The 18,257-nt window shown below is 39.6% G+C and overlaps 1 protein-coding gene across 4 annotated transcripts in view; it reads right to left on the bottom strand.

The window, feature by feature from the left end:
* Positions 1-18,257, bottom strand: part of septin12 (septin 12) — a 161,228-nt gene that overhangs the window by 22,755 nt on the left and 120,216 nt on the right. For all 4 annotated transcript variants that reach the window (XM_022675825.2, XM_049467910.1, XM_022675832.2 and 1 more), the window contains one exon: positions 8,877-9,005. In XM_022675825.2, the coding sequence (XP_022531546.1) occupies positions 8,877-9,005 (129 nt within the window). The remainder of the gene's footprint in view (positions 1-8,876; positions 9,006-18,257) is intronic.

Raw genomic sequence — 18,257 nt, 5'->3', positions numbered from 1 at the left:
ATTGGGTTTACAGTAGCGGGCAGACTGTGGGGTTTAATGCTCACTGCTACTCTTCAGCTTTTGCTGCTTTCGCTCGGAGCGGCTGAACTCAGCGGCGCGAGAGCTGAAGGCCTGGCGAAGTACGCGAGGGCAGAAACACGAGGTTCCTAATTTAAGAACACGGCGGATTCTGAGCAGCTGAAGTGAAAGTTAAGAGGAAGTTAAGCTACCCTATTAGGAGTGAGAGCAAACACCCACAGTTCAGGGAGCAGCGCATTTGTTTGAAATGCGTGGCTGGTGGTGGAGGCGGTAGGGGTGGGCGGGGGCAGGGGGAAGTAAGAAAAGGAAGAGGGATCGCTTAGGGGATGTGAGGCTACGATTTTAACAGAAAAGGAGAGCAGGTGATTCATTCCCAGAAAGGCTTTTTTTTTCCGTAGCCGGGGATTGTCGTCCGCAGGGCTTTTGAACCCGCGGAGGGACGGCGCGGAGAGTGTAATTAGCCCCGTGGCTCGCAGCGGGGCTTTATAATTGGATATTTCTGCATCCATATTCAAGCTGGAGGGCAGGGTTCACTGTTTTTCATCCATTTGCGCTGGCGGGGACGCTCCATAGCAATTAGCACAGCGCCCCCTGCCTACGACCCGCGCTGACCGCATTTCTTGCTTAGGAAGTAGTGAGAAAAAGTCCTCCGGCGTCGCACGTACAGCATGTAACACAGCTGACACCTTATTATACTTATATTATATTTTCCACACTATAAAACCTCACTGCAGCACCTCGCGGCTCATTTTAGTTCCCCTAACCTTTAGTTGCAGAGTTCCCCCATTGAGAAAGGGGCCGGACTCCCTTCAGGAAGTGGCTGCGGGATACAAAACAAGTAAAAAAAAAAAGAAAGTAATTCCTCTAGCGCTATTACTGCCATGATTTCCATCTTGACTTTTTGCCTCAGAGCATGAATTGTGAGTTTATGTGGACTGCAGTGCTGTTGTGCTGTTAATTTTTGGGCATATAAAGTGCAGATGCATCCTAATTTAGCACAGAAAGGCCTAAAAATAGGTTCAAGGTTAGCTTAGGAAGGGAAGATATTGGATATATTATATATTTTTATGATATAATGGTGGTCAATCTGGATAAGTGGGTATTAGTGTAATTTAGATTTTTTAGAATAATCGGTGCAAAATAAATACACATTATTCCCATGTAATCTATGAATATAGGCGCTAACTAAATTACTGACTAAGACCCAAAAGGTCACCTTTTAAATTCCTGTCATTTTTTGTCATTTCATAGCATTTTTAACAATTCAAAAATAAGCTAAGCCACTTTTTATTCCACTGCTTGTGGAAACATAGGCAAACTTGACCATCCACCATGATGTATGAAGTCAAACCAACCAATCACACTGCATCCTTCACTAAACTCCACCCCAAACACTGACTGTGCAAAACTGAAGCCGTTTATTCAGACATAAGTAACGAAAGCTTTAAGGTCAAGTTTTACTGATATCAGGTCAGTTTGGGGTGGTCCTTGCTGGTCTCATGCTTCTCATGCTTGATGGTCTAACTGGACATGCTAATCATGCTGATTATGCTAATTCTGCTGGTTGCATACTGTAGCTTGGTCATGCTAATCACGCTAATCATGCTGGTCAAACAGCTTGGGCATGCTAACCATGTTGTATTGCTTGACTAGCCTGGTGAAGATGGTTATACTGGTCAGGTTAATCATGCTGGTTGACCATCTTGGTCTTGCTTGGGCAATCATGCTAGTCAACCAGCTTGTTGATTTTGGTAGCCATGTTGGTCAACCAGTGTGTTCACATTGGTTGAGAACCGGAGAATCTGCAAACAAAACAGCCCTTAAATACAAAACAAACGTAAGCCAACCCATTTCCTGACAATTTCCTCAACTTTCAAAAGACAAACCACCACTGAGCTACTAAGAGAGCCATCGTCTCAACCTCGGCTAATTACAGCATTCTTTGAACACTGTCATGGCATTTATATTTACATTTTTCTTATAAGATATTTGGTTGTTTTCACACAAAAATATAATGTTGGCAAAGTGCAAAGTAGAGTAAATGCTCCAAATTCACTTAAAATAAAATCTTTTTACACTGACTACCATTGAAAGCTACAGAAGATATTTTTTTTTCTTATGTAAAGTAGCCATTTTGGAGAGTAGACGAGTTTTTTGGTCCAACATGACAAATTTGTATACATGTATGTACAGTATGCAAAAACAAAATCACGTAGACTTTTCCTTTAACTGTTTACCAGTCTCCGTCATCAACTGCGAGAACATTTTCCTACTCCTCCATGCAGAATTCTTTCAGCTGTCTAATGATCCAGTCCTCCATATTCCTATAAAGAACCATTCAGGAACTTTTATGATCATGCTGGTCAAAAAGCTTGGGCAAGCTAACCTTGCTATGGTTTTACTGGTCATGCTAACCATGCTGATTATGCTGGTTGACCATCTCGGACATGCTAACCATGTTAACCATGGCTGACTTGGTTGGGCAATCATGCTAGTCAACTAGCTTGTTGGTTTTGTAAGCCATGTTGGTCAACCAGTGTGTTCACATTGGCTGAGAACCTTGGTAAAGTTGGTCGAACTGGCCATGCTGGATCAACCAACTGGGTCATAGTGCTTGACTAGCCTGGTGAATTAGTTGTGGATAGTGGATGAGTTGCCTGGTCAAGGCCTGGTCCTTCAAAGTTTAATGGTAGCACACCCTACATTGGTCAAGCTCTACGCTAGTCAACCATCTGGTACATCAACCACCTCTAGCCTTAACCCATCGTATGTTTCTCCATATCCATATTCCTTTAACAGACTGAACATCTGAGGATCTTAAGATCCTATTGAATCTGCTCAGCACTGTGTATCATTCTATAGCGTGATATGAAGATAGATTGCTGTGCATGGCTCACAGACATGCGTAAGAGCGTGCACGCACACATACCCACAGAATAGTGCCATTTATAGGGCACCATGAGGGGGCTACACCCCCCTGCGTTCCACGCCTTTTTCAAATCAAGCATGGTGGCACCCTCAGAACCAAAACAGAGGTTCATGGCCTTTTTTTCAGGTTCATCGTATGCGGGATCTTACAAAACATGTGCCACTCTGTGCCTATATATGGCCTCACCACACTATCCCCTGCTAATCCTTTCCCAGGATGGTGCTGTTTAGTTAGCATCATGTGCTAACACTCTCCCAGACCCAGGAAGCACCAGAGCAGCTAAGCATTGTTTTACTACTTAAACAGCAGCTCCCCTGTCTGAACTCGTCTGAAGCAATGAACCGACATTACGCTGCATTTCAGGCCTTGATCTCTCTCCGTTCACAAGACTGTTATTAGCAGTTATGAGACATCAAAAAAAAGAAAAAAAGCTAAAGACACTAAAACCATCACTGTCTCAGGAACCGAGGAGAATCTGCAAACAAAACACGCCTTAAATACAAAACAAACGTAAGCCGATCCCATTTCCTGACGATTTCCTCAACTTTTAAAAGCAAAGACCACCAATGAAATGCTGTGAGAGCCATCGTCTGAGCTTCGGCTAATTATAGCATTTTCAGATAACTAGCATGCCATTTATATTTGCATTTTTCTTATAGGATATTTGTTTGTTTTCACACAAAAATCGTATATAATGTGAATCTGGCAGTTGTTTCATAGTAAATGGACTTCATTTCAAAGCTACAGAAGATATTTTGGTAACACTTTCTATGAATGTCATCTTTATTAGACTCTATAACTACACTCATAATATATTATAATGCATTCATAAGGCATTATAAACATGGCTATAAATATGTATAAAAATGCATAACCCACTATAGCCATGTTTATTAAGCATTATGACTTGTGATCATAATACTTTATAAGCTATGCTTATGATGTACATGTTAAAATAGTATATCTCTATCATTAATAATCCAGTCCCGCAATGAAAAAGTATGTCACTTTACTTAGAGCGCTTTACAAAGACCTGTTATAATACATTATAATTGACTATAACTAATATTATATTCAACACAAGTATAATTAATGAGTGGTTAAAAATATATTTATAGGATTACTGAAGGTGTGTTTATAAGTTGGAAGCTGTTTTAGTCATGATACAAGTCTACAAGCTGGGACTGAGTTTCTTGGTATTGACGTATATAACATGTTATAAACACAGCTATTAGTGCATTATAATCACAGTTCATGATGCATAATAAACATGGGTATGATGAATTATAAATTTTTATAAATATGTATAACCATGTTTATAATGCCTTATGAATGCATTATAACATGTTATAAATATGTTTATTGAGTCTTATAGAGATGACATTCATAGAAAGTGTTACCGATATTTTCTTTCTCATGTAAAGTGGCCTTTTGGAGATATAATGTCATCTCTATAAGACTCTATAAACACATTCATAAGGCATTATAAATATGGCTATACATATTTATACAACTCTATAATTCATCATAGTCATGTTTATTATGCGTCATGAACTGTGATTATAATGCATTAATAGCTGGGTTTATAACATGTTATACGTCAATACCAAGAAACACAGTCCCAGCTTGTAGACTTGTATCAAGAACTTGTATAAAACAGCTTCCAACTTATAATAAACACACACTCAATAATCCTATAAATATATTTTTAACCACTCATGAATTATACTTGTCTTGAATATAATATTAGTTATAGTCAATTATAACATATTATAACAGGTCTTTGTGTGCTCTAAGTAAAGTGACAGACTTTCATTGTATATATATATATATATATATATATATATATATATATATATATATATATATATATATATATATATATATATATATATACTATTTTAACATGTATATCATAAGCATAGCTTATAATGTTTTATGATCACAAGTCATAATGCTTAATAAACATGGCTATAGTGGGTTATGCATTTTTATAAATATGTATAGCCATGTTTATAATGCCTTATGAATGCATTATAATATATTATGAATGTAGTTATAGAGTCTAATAAAGATGACATTCATAGAAAGTGTTACCATGTTTTTGTCTAACATCACTGATTTGCATACATGTTCAGAATTGTGCAAATGTTTTAGGCACCTGTGGGAATTTTAGTTAAAGAAAAAGCTTCTTATCTGGGTAATAAGTGTTTATTAGCTCAGTAAAACACTAGAATATAATAAATACAAAGAGCATTTTCTTCAAACATTTACAATAATTTAATTTCCTTAAAATATCTCCTAATCTCTCCTCCTCATCTGAGTTTAATAGAGTTATTTCTAGTTCTCATCATATTAATCAACACCTGGTTTGGTAAATTGGTAAATTTGGTAAACCAGGTGAGCTGCTGATGGAATTGAACATAATATACACATGCTGGCTGAGAGCATCCAGGAGAAATGTGGACTAAACCAAACTTTGTTCTACAACTTGGTTCAAGATACAAAATAATGACCTCAAAATGAGAATTCCTTGTTATGTTTTACTGTATGTATGTTTATTTGCATCTGTTTAAATAATTTATGGTGCTTTTTTCAGGCAAAAACACTCATATTGCAGAGATAAATTAATAAGTGTAATTTGCTTACAGTCATATGAAAAAGTTTGGGCACCCCTATTAGTCTTAATCATTTTTAGTTCGAAATATGTGGGTGTTTCGCATCACTCTCACAGTATTTAGGAGTATTCAAATAAAAAAAAAAAATGATAAGGGTGCCCATACTTTTGCACCGGTCAAATTTTGGTTTAATGCATATTGCACATTTTCTGTTAGTACAATAAACCTCATTTCAATCCTGAAATATTACTGTGTCCATCAGTTATTAGATATATCAAACTGAAATGGCTGTTGCAAACACCCAAATACTTAGAACTAAAAATGATAAAGATTAATAGGGGTGTCCAAACTTTTTCATATGACTGTAGGTGCCTAAAACTTTTGCACAGTACTGTATGTACAGTATGCAATAAACACCAACAAAAAAAACTCAAGTACACATTTCCTTTAACTGTTTACCAGTCTTAGTCATCGACTGAGAGAACATTTTCCTACTCCTCCATGCAGTATTCTTTCAGCTCTCTAACGATTCAGGAACTTTTTTATTTTGATTCTTCAAGTTTCTTCAGGTAACTCTTTGGTGAGAATGCCAGAGGAACGACAGTGTAATGCCTGACCAGCCGCTTCGTCCGCTCTGCTGTGTTCACCCGGTCCGTCAGATCGATGCTGGCCTCTGATGGAATGAGAAGCATCCTCTGACCCAAGAGATGAAAAATGACCTCTCTCTATCTCCCCCTCTCTCTCTGAGTCGGATCTCTTAATGATAGCTGTGGTCAGATCCCTCTCAGGCTGAAGACCGGGTGATTGAGCTTTCTTAATCCGTTCCCCTCGCGGGCGTCTTAATTCTTCTCACTCACACACATGCACACACACACAGACACACACACACACACACACACGCACAGACCCACACACACACAGCATCTCCCAGAGGTCTGGCTTAGCTCCAGTTCAAACACCACAAAACATTAAATTCTACTTCTAGCTTTTTTTCTCTTGCAACCCACATAAACTAGGAACCTGGGACAGCCAGGGGTTCGTGATATATCGTGGTATAGCCAGGGGGTCTGAATTTTTTAGTTTAAAGCAAAAATAAAAAAAATCTTTACTTTAGAAAATCAACTAAAATCAGTACAGTAAAGATTACGTCAAGATTTGCTTGTTTAGTGAGACAGTAACTAACAAACTGACAGTAGATGTAAGAAGTGTAATACAGTATGTGTCTGATAGCTAAAAGCCCAGCGACGCATCACTGAAGAAGATCTCATGCCCACATCCCATCAAATATATATAATGTTACCATCAAATTTACCTAAAAGATAAAGAGCTGGGAATATCATTAAAAAGTTACTTTATTTCAGTAATTCAGTTCAAAATGTGAAACTCATATATTATATAGATGTATTACACACAGAGTGATCTATTTTAAGCGTTTATTTCTTTTATTGTTGATGATTTTGACTTTCAGCCACTAAATAAATCCGAAAGTCAGTGTCTAACAAAATTTAAATATTCTATAAGACCAATTGGTACTTTTGGCACTGTGGGCAGTGTGCCAAATCCTGCTGGAAAATGAAATCCACATCAAGTTGTCAGCAGAGAGAAGCATGAAGTGCTGTAAGATTTTGTGGGAAAACAAAACTGCACTGACTTTAGACTTGATAATAAAACACAGTGGATCAACACCAGCAGATGACATGTCTCTCCAAACCATCACTGATTGGTGGAAACTTCACACTAGACCTCAGGCAGTTTGGACTGTGTGTCTCTCCACTCTTCCTCCAGAATCTGCTCCCTTGATTTACAAATGAAATGTAAAATTTACTGATGATCAGTGATGGTTTAGAGGAGAGACATGTCATCTGCTGGTGTTGATCCACTGTGTTTTATTATCAAGTCTAAAGTCAGTGATTTAATTTTTTCAGCAGGACTTGGCACACTGTCCACACTGCCAAAAGTACCAATTGGTCACAGAGACACTGATTTTTAGCCATAATCATCAACAATAAAATAAATAAATGCTTAAAATAGATCACTGTGTGAGCTAAACCTCTATATAATATATGAGTTTCACATTTTTCCTGTACAAAAAAAGTACAGGAAGCTCCACCCTTTTATAACAAGGTCAGTTAAATTTTTGATAAACTGTCCATGGGAATACATACAAGTAAGTGACCTCATCAGAACTCACATACACGTTCACAGTGCCGAACACCCTACACACATATTCCGCTGGTCAATGCAGCATTCTTTAGCTTCAGTAGGATTGAATGGCCTGTCAGTGTATAGTTTATTCAAAATCTTCTAAAGGAAAAGGAAAAATACAGAAGACTGCAGAGATTTCTCGGTTCACAAATCCAAACAGAAATACTCTTACCAAGTTAGCACTAACAGCAGAGTTACAAACAAAAATGTGCTACAGGGGTGTGCCATATCGTATCGTACGCAATAAAATCGCCAACATTTTTGAATATCGTGAACGATATTATACCCTGTAAACTATTGTTCCATATCACCCACCCCTAATTATCAAATCAGGGTACTACTTTTTTGCTGTTTTTAGCAAAAGAAAAATTCACACTGTTCTCATTTCCCCATGATATATATCTACTAGAGACTATAGAGATTATATCAGTCCAGTATCATTTATTTTACCTTAATTCTGAAACTAGATTCAAGAATTAAGATTCAAGATTTTTATTGTCACAGAGTACAAGTGTACATGTGAGTGATAAATATGTGCAGATATATGCAGATATATATGCAGGATATATGCAGATATTTGGAGTGCATTGTTATTAGTATCATGACATTCTGGATCATTGACTTCTGTCACAAATTGTATTTTTTTAATATCAAATGTATTTTTTGAATATCTCAGTTAGGGGTGTGCCATAACATATTGTATGCAATAAACAAATTAAATTTTCATTTTGTTGCGGTAGTGTATTTTCAAAATACTTTTTTTTAAGTATCGTTATCACGAAAATACCATGAAATATTGTGATATTATTTTAGGGCCATATCGCCCACCCCTACTGTACTATATTATAGAGCAAGTGAGGCAAACAGAATCGAGAACGATGATTTCTTTGCTTGAGAAAGGTGTAAAACTGGCTTCGTCGCTTTGTCCCTGAGATGAATACTTTTGTCTTGTGTATAAAAATCCTGTAATCATTGAGAAAGAAGGACAGAGTGTGTGTTTCAGGCCTGACGTGCAGGAGGAGGATCGGTTCTGTAGAATCTTCTAGCAGTATATTAGCAGTAGTTCAACAAAGAAAAGTCATGGAATAGTCTGTGAGTGGACTTACTGTGGCTGACTGATTGGAGGTGGACGGTCTTGGAGATGTTCTCCTCGTAGTTGGGAGTGCAGGACTTGCGGCTGACCTTGGACTTGAACAGCGTGTTGACCAGCGTAGACTTGCCTAGACCACTCTGACCTGCCAAGAAAGAAACACACAACAGCTTTACAATCACAATGACTATAATTTACCAGCCTATCATGCTAACCAAACTTGGGAACTACAAGATGGCATAATTCTATAGAACTACTGATAGTTGAAATACCATTAAAATGTCATAATGAACATTCATAAACGAGATAATCTTATGTATAAACAAAAGCATTAAGTTGATAGACTTTTAGATCAAAAGTATTGGGACAGGCTGTGTCAGCAATGGGTGCACTCTGAATACAGTACAGTACTTTAAATTCTTAAATTTTCCCAAAAAACAAAAGTACACCTTATAATCTTGTGTGACTTATATATTAATTCTACCAGTCAGTACTGAGGCTGGAGCAGTATTAGCATTAACCGCTATCCACGCTAAGCATTAGCTCTTTCGCAGTTCAAAGGTGAGTATCATCGGCCTGTAGTCTGCTGCTAACCCCGGTTAGCTCTGCTGGAGCAGCATTAGCATTAGCCACTAAGTGTTATCTCTTCTGCGCTAGTAGTTAGTCGCTAATGCTAATGCTGCTACACCTAGCCTTAGTGGAAACCTGGAAATCTAAGCTTACTTTAAATGAATGGAAGCACTTTTCAGGGGAGAAATGTGTGCAGATTAACATTTAGCCCTTTTTTTTATTACAGTTTTTTGTTTACTAAAGGGCTTCACACCTTTGTTCCTTACTAGTGTGACATAATGCACTTTATAATCTGGTGTGCCTTATGTATTAAATAGACCAGAAAATAGTAATCTGGTGCATCTTATAGTGCGAAAAATATTATTAATATTATTTAATCTGTCAAATCAGTTTTTTTTTATTGATTGACACTACTAGTTCATTTTCAGTGCAAATAAACATCTCTTAGATGTTATTTTCTCATATTTCTCAAGGCTTCTGCTCATCATTGTACTCAGCATCACAGCGACCCTCAGCATCAGTATCCGTATCAGTGAATGAATGCAGTGGCAGCCCTGAACGCGCTCATCTACCGGCTGCCCTTTACTTCCCCGCACCGTTTCAGATGAGGGGAATTGTGGGAGTTTATGGAGACTCTCAGTAATAACTAAATCACCTGCTTTCTTCCCTCTCACGGATACAGTGGCACGGATAAAATGGAGGTCAGGTGGGCGTGTAATGAAGACACGACGATGCAGAGCAGGCCCGCAATCAGCGGCTCCCGCGAACCCCGTCCACTCCACCGATCGACAGCGCCACTGTCACACGGACCGGGTCAAGTCCAGGCGAAAAGCCCCGAAGAGTCTTATCTGGCGGATGGCCAAACACATGGCGCAAAGCCGCTGGGAGCGTCAAGTCTTAATGACTATCTCACGCCGGCGCTCACGGGCCTGGCGGGGAAGCTATTACTGCGGAGGGATTCTTATCAAGGCCCTCTCATTCACTCCAGTAGCACTCAGTGTATCTGCACCACCTCCTCAGCCACAAAGGAGCGCCGCGGCATTAACCCTGCGAGGTCCCACGTGCCTGAGCCTAATCTTTATGTCATTATTGCTGCTGTTGTAGTTGTTGTGCTTACAGTCTTGTTTGTGAGGGCTAATGACAAAATGCAGAAATCATTATTATTGAATTTAAGCTTTTTTAAGATGGTGGTGTTTCAAATCTGTAAACTTTTTCCATCAAGTTGACAAAGAAGAGCCTGAAAAAAAGGTGTGTTATGCTAATGCTAATAGTAGCATTCAGCGTCTTTCGGTTCGGCTTCAAGTGTCCTCTGTGAAGTACAGGGGCTGTCATTTTAGTGTGGGAGGTTTCATGGCTAAATTGGAGCAGCCTGGTGGTCAATCTTCATTAATTGTACATTATTGCACCAGTAAGAGCAGAGTGTGAAAGTTCAATTAGCAGGGTAAGAGCACAGTTCTGCTCTAAATATTGCAACACACACAACATTATGGGTGACATACCAGAATTGCTGGCGCATCTGTGACCAAGACAGCAAGTCTTTGTGATGTATCAAGAGCCACGGTATCCAGGATAATGTCAGCATACCACCAAGAAGGACCAACCACATCCAACAGGATTAACTGTGGACGCTGTAAGAGGAAGCTGTCTGAAAGGGATGTTCGGTGCTAACCCGGATTGTATCCAAAAAACATGATAAACGCCACACCCTATATGGATGTGTACCAGGAGAACCTTCAACTACGGACAAAAAAAACGATTGAGAATGACCCTCCTCCCATTGACATGAGTATCTATCCTTCTAAAGACCTCAAACCAGTCTCAGAAGCAACCATGGGTCCAGTGGAAGACTCTCAGCCACCTTGAGAAAAGAAACAGGACAGTCAAAAGCTGACATGGTCAGATGTGGCTACAAAACTGTCCAAACCACCTGTGAATATGGAGTCGACCACACCACGCAACACTGCCTTTTCTGCCCCTAACTACCCAATCAGTGCAGCTTAAAGGATCTTGTTATGGTCAAGAGGATCTCTCAGGGTTCAATAAAAGCTATATAAGACTAGTCCATATTACCAGGATGAAAAATCTGATTTCTTCAGGGCAGTGTGAACACGCCCAATCTGCTATTTTTTTTCAAATCCGATTCAAGTAACTTTCATATGGGGTCCTAGATCTGTGGGCATCAAGACATGAATGTCCACATTCACATTTAGATTCTATATGTCTTTTTTGCTTGTAATCGTGTGGTAAGTGCTGTCATCATCAACAAGAAACACTATAATCTAGCCACAAAAGAATTAGCCATATGACCATGATACAAAGAATCCATTTTTATACTATTTAAAGCAGCACTATGTAACCCTTTCTGCTGAAAATCGATGTGTAATTATTGAGTATTCACGCTTCAGCTTCAGACACGGCTCAGGCAGTTGCATAATTACGTTATTAAAGAAGAATGTAGGGTAAAGCGTGTTTGGGCCGGATCCCGCTCTGCTCTGAGGACTCCAGGGGCCACCACTCAGCTCTTGACCCACGATAAAGCCGGGGCCAGTTTAATGGTGTGCTAAATGCTCCAGTCGCTCTGTTAGCCGCCGTACGGAAGCTGGCGCGCCCCGGGGAGCCGTGAGCAGACAAAACGCTTTGACAGAGACAGATGACGGAGCCGGGACGAGCTGACTCCCTCCATCATCGGCCACCCCGGCAAGGGTTTATGCCGCTGACTCGCGCCACGGGAGGCTGCCGACATCAAATTTATGAGGAGAAGAGCGGAGAGGAGCAGGGGGACTTCTGGTGTTGTGTGGATGGCTTTATGCAGGATTCAACAGCCCAAACAGACAGATGACAACAACAGGCCTCACCCAGCACTGGCCTGACTCACCACTATACCTGTTCTAGCAGTGTTCTAAAAGACATGAGACAGATCCTGGTCACTGTGATGATATTGGGGATATTACATGATCAACATCACAGATTGCATGAATAATAAGCCTGAACTCGGCTCATGTCTCAATTGTTACATTATATTCAGCAACCAAGATGTTGGCATCTTGGGCCAATGGGCCAATTGTCATATTATATTTGGCAACTGGGGAACCATATTATTATTGGCAACCGGGGTATTGGCACATGGCACATTGGGCCTTTTGTCATATTATACTCAACAACCAAGGGTTTGGCACATGGAGCTTAGGCCAATTCCCATATTATAGTCAGCAACTGGGGTGTTGGCTCAAGCGTCTTCAAGCGACAATTCCAATATTATATTTGCTATCTGGGGTTACACACATTGATCAAACACACACATTCAATTAATTTGATCAAGAAATGTGTCCCAATACTATTGTCCATATAGTATACCGTTATTCTAGTGGTACACTTGCACAGTACAACAAAACTCTCCTCTTTATCTCTTCACATGTCTCAGTTTAGAAAGCCAGGGTCAGGACACAGGGTCAGCCATGCCACAGGGTCAAAGCTTGCTTGAGGCTCCAACAGCAGTAGCCATCAATTTTACTCACAAACTGGCGATCAATATCCCAGTGTTCCATCCACACAGCCACCACTATCCTAAGAGCTTTGCATATCCCAGCTTAGAAAGCGGGGGTCAGCCATGCAGGGTCAGCCATGCTACAGCAGGTCATGCCTCGCTTAAAGGTCCAGCCATGACAGTTTAACAGGTATGGGTATTGAACTCATGACCTTGTGATCAATAACTAAGTGTTCCAACCACTAAGAGGTCTAAAGGGCACTTTGTACATCCATGTTCGGGTCAGCAACACTACAGCACTCTGAACTAGTGAGCCACTGTGGGTAAGGGCCTTGCTCAAGAGTCCAACATTTGCAGCAGTTGCAGCTCAGTGAAATTGGGTATCGAACCCACAACTATTTAATCAACAACCCAGCAGTTTAAATCTAACTTGTGCCATCAATTTTGCCCTAAAATTTACTTTGGATATCTGGGGTCAGAGCTCATGATAAGGTATGCTACAATGTTTCTGGAGCAGATACAATTAAGGATGTTATTCAAGGGACCAACAGTGGCAGCATACTGGATTTTGGTACTGAACTCATAACCTTGTGATCAATAACCAAGTGTTCTAAACTGAAAGGTACTTTGAATATCCAAGCTTGTGGTCAGTCACACTACAGAAAACCTGGAGCAAAGAAGGTAAGGGCCTTGCTAGATGGTACAACATCAGCTTACCAGACATGGGTATTGAACTCATAACCTTGAGATCAATAACCTAATGTTCTAACCTCTGAGGCCTAAATGGTACTTTGAATATCCAAGATCATGGTCAGTCACACCAAAGAACACCTAGAGCAGAGAAGTTTAGGGCCTTGACCAAGGGACCAACACTGGCAACATACTGGATTTTGGTACTGAACTCATAACCCTGTGATCAATAACCAAGTTTTCTTTCTTACTGAGGCCTAAATGGTACTTTGAATATCCAAGCTTGTGGTCAGTCTCATTACAGAACACCTGGAGCAGAGGTGTTAAGGGCCTTGTACAAGGGTCCAACATTTCCAGCTTACCAGACATGGATATTGAACTCATAACCTTGTGATCAATAACCAAGGTTCTTTCTTACTGAGGCCTAAATGGTACTTGAATATCCAAGATCATGGTCAGTCACACTATAGAACACCTCAAGCAAAGAAGTTAAGGGCCTTGCTCGAGGATCCAACATTTACAGCTTACCAGACATGGGTATTAAACTCATAACCTTGTGATCAATAACCAAGTCTTCTAGCCAATTTAAAGGTCTAAACGGTACTTTGAATATCCAAGATCTTGTTCAGTCACACCAAAGAACACCTGGATCAGAGACGTTAAGGGCCTTGTACAAGGGTCCAACATTTGCAGCTTTCCAGACATGGGTATTGAACTCATAACCTTGTGATCAATAACCAAGTATTCTTTCTTACTGAGGCCTAAATGGTACTTTGTATATCCAAGATCATGGTCAGTCACACTACAGAACACCTGAAGCAAAGAAGTTAAGGGCCATGCTCAAGGCCCCAACATTTGCATCTTAGTTGAATATTTGGGTATTGAACCCAAAACTGCGTGATGAACCCAAAAACTTGTAAATCCAGTGTCCAGGGAAACCACTCTGGTCCCAGTCCAAAACAAGTGCAGTGTTTTCCCTAAAAAAACATTTACAAAGATGCAGATTTCATTTTCCAGCAGGACTTGACTTTGAGATGCACTAGTATATTAGGACAAGACACATGTTCTTTTAGGCTTGTGCTCCAGTTTCCTGAGCCTTCAAACTGGTGCAAAAGTCTTGGCACCTCGGTTCCTGGATGTGTTAGTCGGTGCAGGTGTGTGTCAGCTCACACTGGATATAAGGAGGATATGAACTAGTCACTATCTAGGTGATTCGGTTTGAGTCACATGCTGACAGATCCTCTCTCCCAACAACAGCTCGTCATTTACTCATCCAGCATGAAAAGGTCAGGAAAGGTCAGCCATAAATTCATAGTGGTTCAGTGTGTGAGTTTAACTCTGACTGATATTCGCGGCACCGGAAAAACCTTCAAAGAGGAATGACCACATTCCTTTTCCTCACAGTTTACAAATCACGTCCTTAAGCAGGAAATCTGTACATCTCTCGAGTTACGATAAAGACATCGTTAAAAGGTCTTGTTCCTCATTCTTCAGTGTTTCCTTTTACTCCTGTCTCCTGTTTTGTATTTGTACTGTATATTTATTGTATGGCTGTCTTTAAAACATAATATTTGCGGTGATTAATCACAATTAATAACAGTGTCCTTCTTAGCTATGAAACCTTTAATAATGTATTTTAAAATTCAAATATACAGCTCTGGGAAAAAAAATAAGAGAACATTTCTGTTTCTGAATCAGTTTCCCTGATTTTGCTATTTATAGGTATATATGTCAGTAAAATGAACATTGTTAATTTATTCCATAAACTACAGACAACATTTCTCCCAAATTCCAAACAAAAATAGTCATTTAGAGCATTTATTTGAAGAAAATGAGAAATGGCTGAAATGACAAAAAAGATTCAGAGCTTTCAGACCTTTTAAGCAAAGAAAACAAGTTCATATTCATGAAGTTTCAAGCGTTTATTAATCAATATTTGGTGGAATAACCCTTTTTTTAATCAGTTTTCATGCATCTGGGCATGTTTTCCTCCACCCGTCTTACACACTGCTTTTGGATAACTTTATGCTGCTTTACTCCTGGTGGAAAAATTCAAGCAGTTCAGCTTGGCTTAGTGGCTTGTGATCATCCATCTTCCTCTTGATTATATTTCAGAGGTTTTCAATTTGTTAAAATCACAGAAACTTATCATTTTTAAGTGCTCTCCTATTTTTTTCCAGAGCTGTATATTGTGTATATATTGTTTTTAACTCTGAAGACAAATTGCCCCTATTGGATTATGTTGAAGATCCAGTTAAAAAAAAAAAAAAACAGTCACATCAATGCAAAATATAAAAAAATGAAGAAGATAAATAGGTAGATTAAACAAGTAAAAGAGAAAAAAAACAACAAACTTCACAGAAACATTGTGTTTCTTGTGTTTGTGTGTGTGTGTGTGTGTGAAAGACAGAGAGAGAGAGAGGAATGCAGAGAGTATCCATATTTAATCCATAATTCAGTATTAATACTAAGTAATCCACCTTCCAAACTTCGGAAACACTAGGAACACACAACATTAAAGTTTAGTAATGTTTTTTAATGTCTTAACTAGTGTTAATTAATAATTAACTGATTAACATCGATAAACCATTTACAAAGTTTATTACTGTTGTAAGTTCTGCTATTTGACATCCCCTTATTGTAAAGTGTTACCAACATGTTCAATAAGAATAAAAGGGGAGAGTATCTATCCAAAAGCTGAAGGAGAGGGGGACCATGCACTATGACAATGACAATACTAGTTTCTGACAACAAAACTGTAATAAATAAAAAAGTTTATTTTAAAGTCACACTGGATGTTAGTTTACAAACATGTAAGCCTATATTTTTAAATGTTTCCAGCACTAAGGCTGGATGGAGCATTAGCATTAGCGGCTAACCGCTAGCTAAGCCACTTATTTGTGTTGTAGGAGTTTAGTTGTATTAGTAGCGACCCCTGGTTCCATTTACCACCACTGTAAAATATGAGATATAAGTCAGTAAGTTTCTCGAAAACTAAGCATTTCACACCAATTTTAATTATACTTAAAATTAATGTTTATATCTCTAATACTGAGTTATCAAGCAAATTTAATCATTTAATGGACTTCCCCTTTAAGTACAGCAATATAGTTGTTATTGTTATTATGGCTTTTTTATGTGCAGTTTAACCGTACGCATAAAGCTGAGGTTTGGAGGCCGCATTTCATACGCTGTGACAGACGCTCCGGCATCAGGCAGCAGCGCCTGTGGTGCAGTAATAACTTCCACATGGCACACAGTACCCGGCGATCAGGCTGAGGGATTGTGGGAAAGCGGAGGAGACACGGTGGTTTGGGGCTTGAGGCTATACGAAGGTCCTGCCCTTTACTGTGGAGAGCAATCTGCAGAGACCCTCTGTCTGTGTGTGTGTGTCTCAGTGTGTGTGTGTGTGTGTGTCTCAGTGTGTGTGTGTCAGTGTGTGTGTGTGTGCGCGCACGTCTTGGATAAGAGGGCAGGAAAGTAGAAAATAAGAACAGGGCAAAATCTCTTCCTGTAGAAAACACAGACTTTCCTCATTTCCCCTAGTGTCCCTATCCACATCCCACCCACGCACACACACACACACACACGTGCGGAAAGCTCATCCTGTGTGCGTGCATGCATGTGTGTGTGTATCTGTGTGTGTGAGTGCAACAGTGTGGGAGTGCGTCCTTTGTTTTATCACAATTCCTCCTCATCCTGAAGCTTGACAAAGCTTCTCTTCAGACGCCATTTAACACCCGAGACCCCTCCTCGCCTCCTTTTAGAGCCCCCCACAGTCTGTCGCTCCACAGGGGAGGTGCAGCATCGAGAAACTCAACACACTGCGTAAACAGATCGAGAAGAACGATAGCAGAACATGTTTCCCTACAATAGAAATAAAGAGACACTGCATTAAGTCTTTCTTTCCTGTGATTGTTTTGTGAATTGAGTTATGAATCAGGGTCTGATCTATATACAGTGGGTTGCAAAAGTATCGTACAACCATGAACTTAAATGTATTTTATTGAGATTTTAATTGATAGACAAACACAATGTTTTGTATAAGTGGGAAGTGGAACAAAAATTATACATGGTTTTTAATTTTTTTTTATTTAATAAAATTCTGAAAAATGTGATGAATGCTCCATATCAATACTTAGTAGAGCCACCATTTACTGCAATTACAACTGTAGGAGCTTTGGGGTTTGTCGCTACCAGCTTTGTGCATCTACAGACTGAGATTTTTGCCCCATTCTTCTTAATAAAACAGCAATTTTCTGTTCTCACCATAGAAGCTCAGTGCGATTTAAGACTGACTCATTCTAAACATGAATATTCTTTGAAATAAACCATTCCACTGTAGCCCTGGCTGTATGTTTAGGGTCATCGTCTTGCTGGAAGGTGAATCTCCTTCCCAGTCAACAAAGTCTTTTGTTGCCTTAAACGAATGCCTTAAAGGCAGCACTAGGTAGGATTTCCTTGATTTTTGATATATTTAAAGAAGTAAAATTACAGCTTGAAACTCACTGCAGCGCTGCATTGAGGTGTAATAGGAGGATTAGCGGCGCTCTTGTGTCTGTTCCGGAGCTCCTCTGAGCTCAAACTAGACTTCCGATTTCCGAGGTGGCTGCGACCAACGCTCGCGAGAACTGCGACCTGCTTTCCGACCTT

The sequence above is a fragment of the Astyanax mexicanus genome, chromosome 19 (assembly GCF_023375975.1).
Source record: "Astyanax mexicanus isolate ESR-SI-001 chromosome 19, AstMex3_surface, whole genome shotgun sequence".
Classification (NCBI taxonomy): domain Eukaryota; kingdom Metazoa; phylum Chordata; class Actinopteri; order Characiformes; family Acestrorhamphidae; genus Astyanax; species Astyanax mexicanus.
The sequence above is the reverse complement of the archived record's forward strand: the minus strand, read 5'-3'. Positions and strand labels throughout refer to the sequence as shown.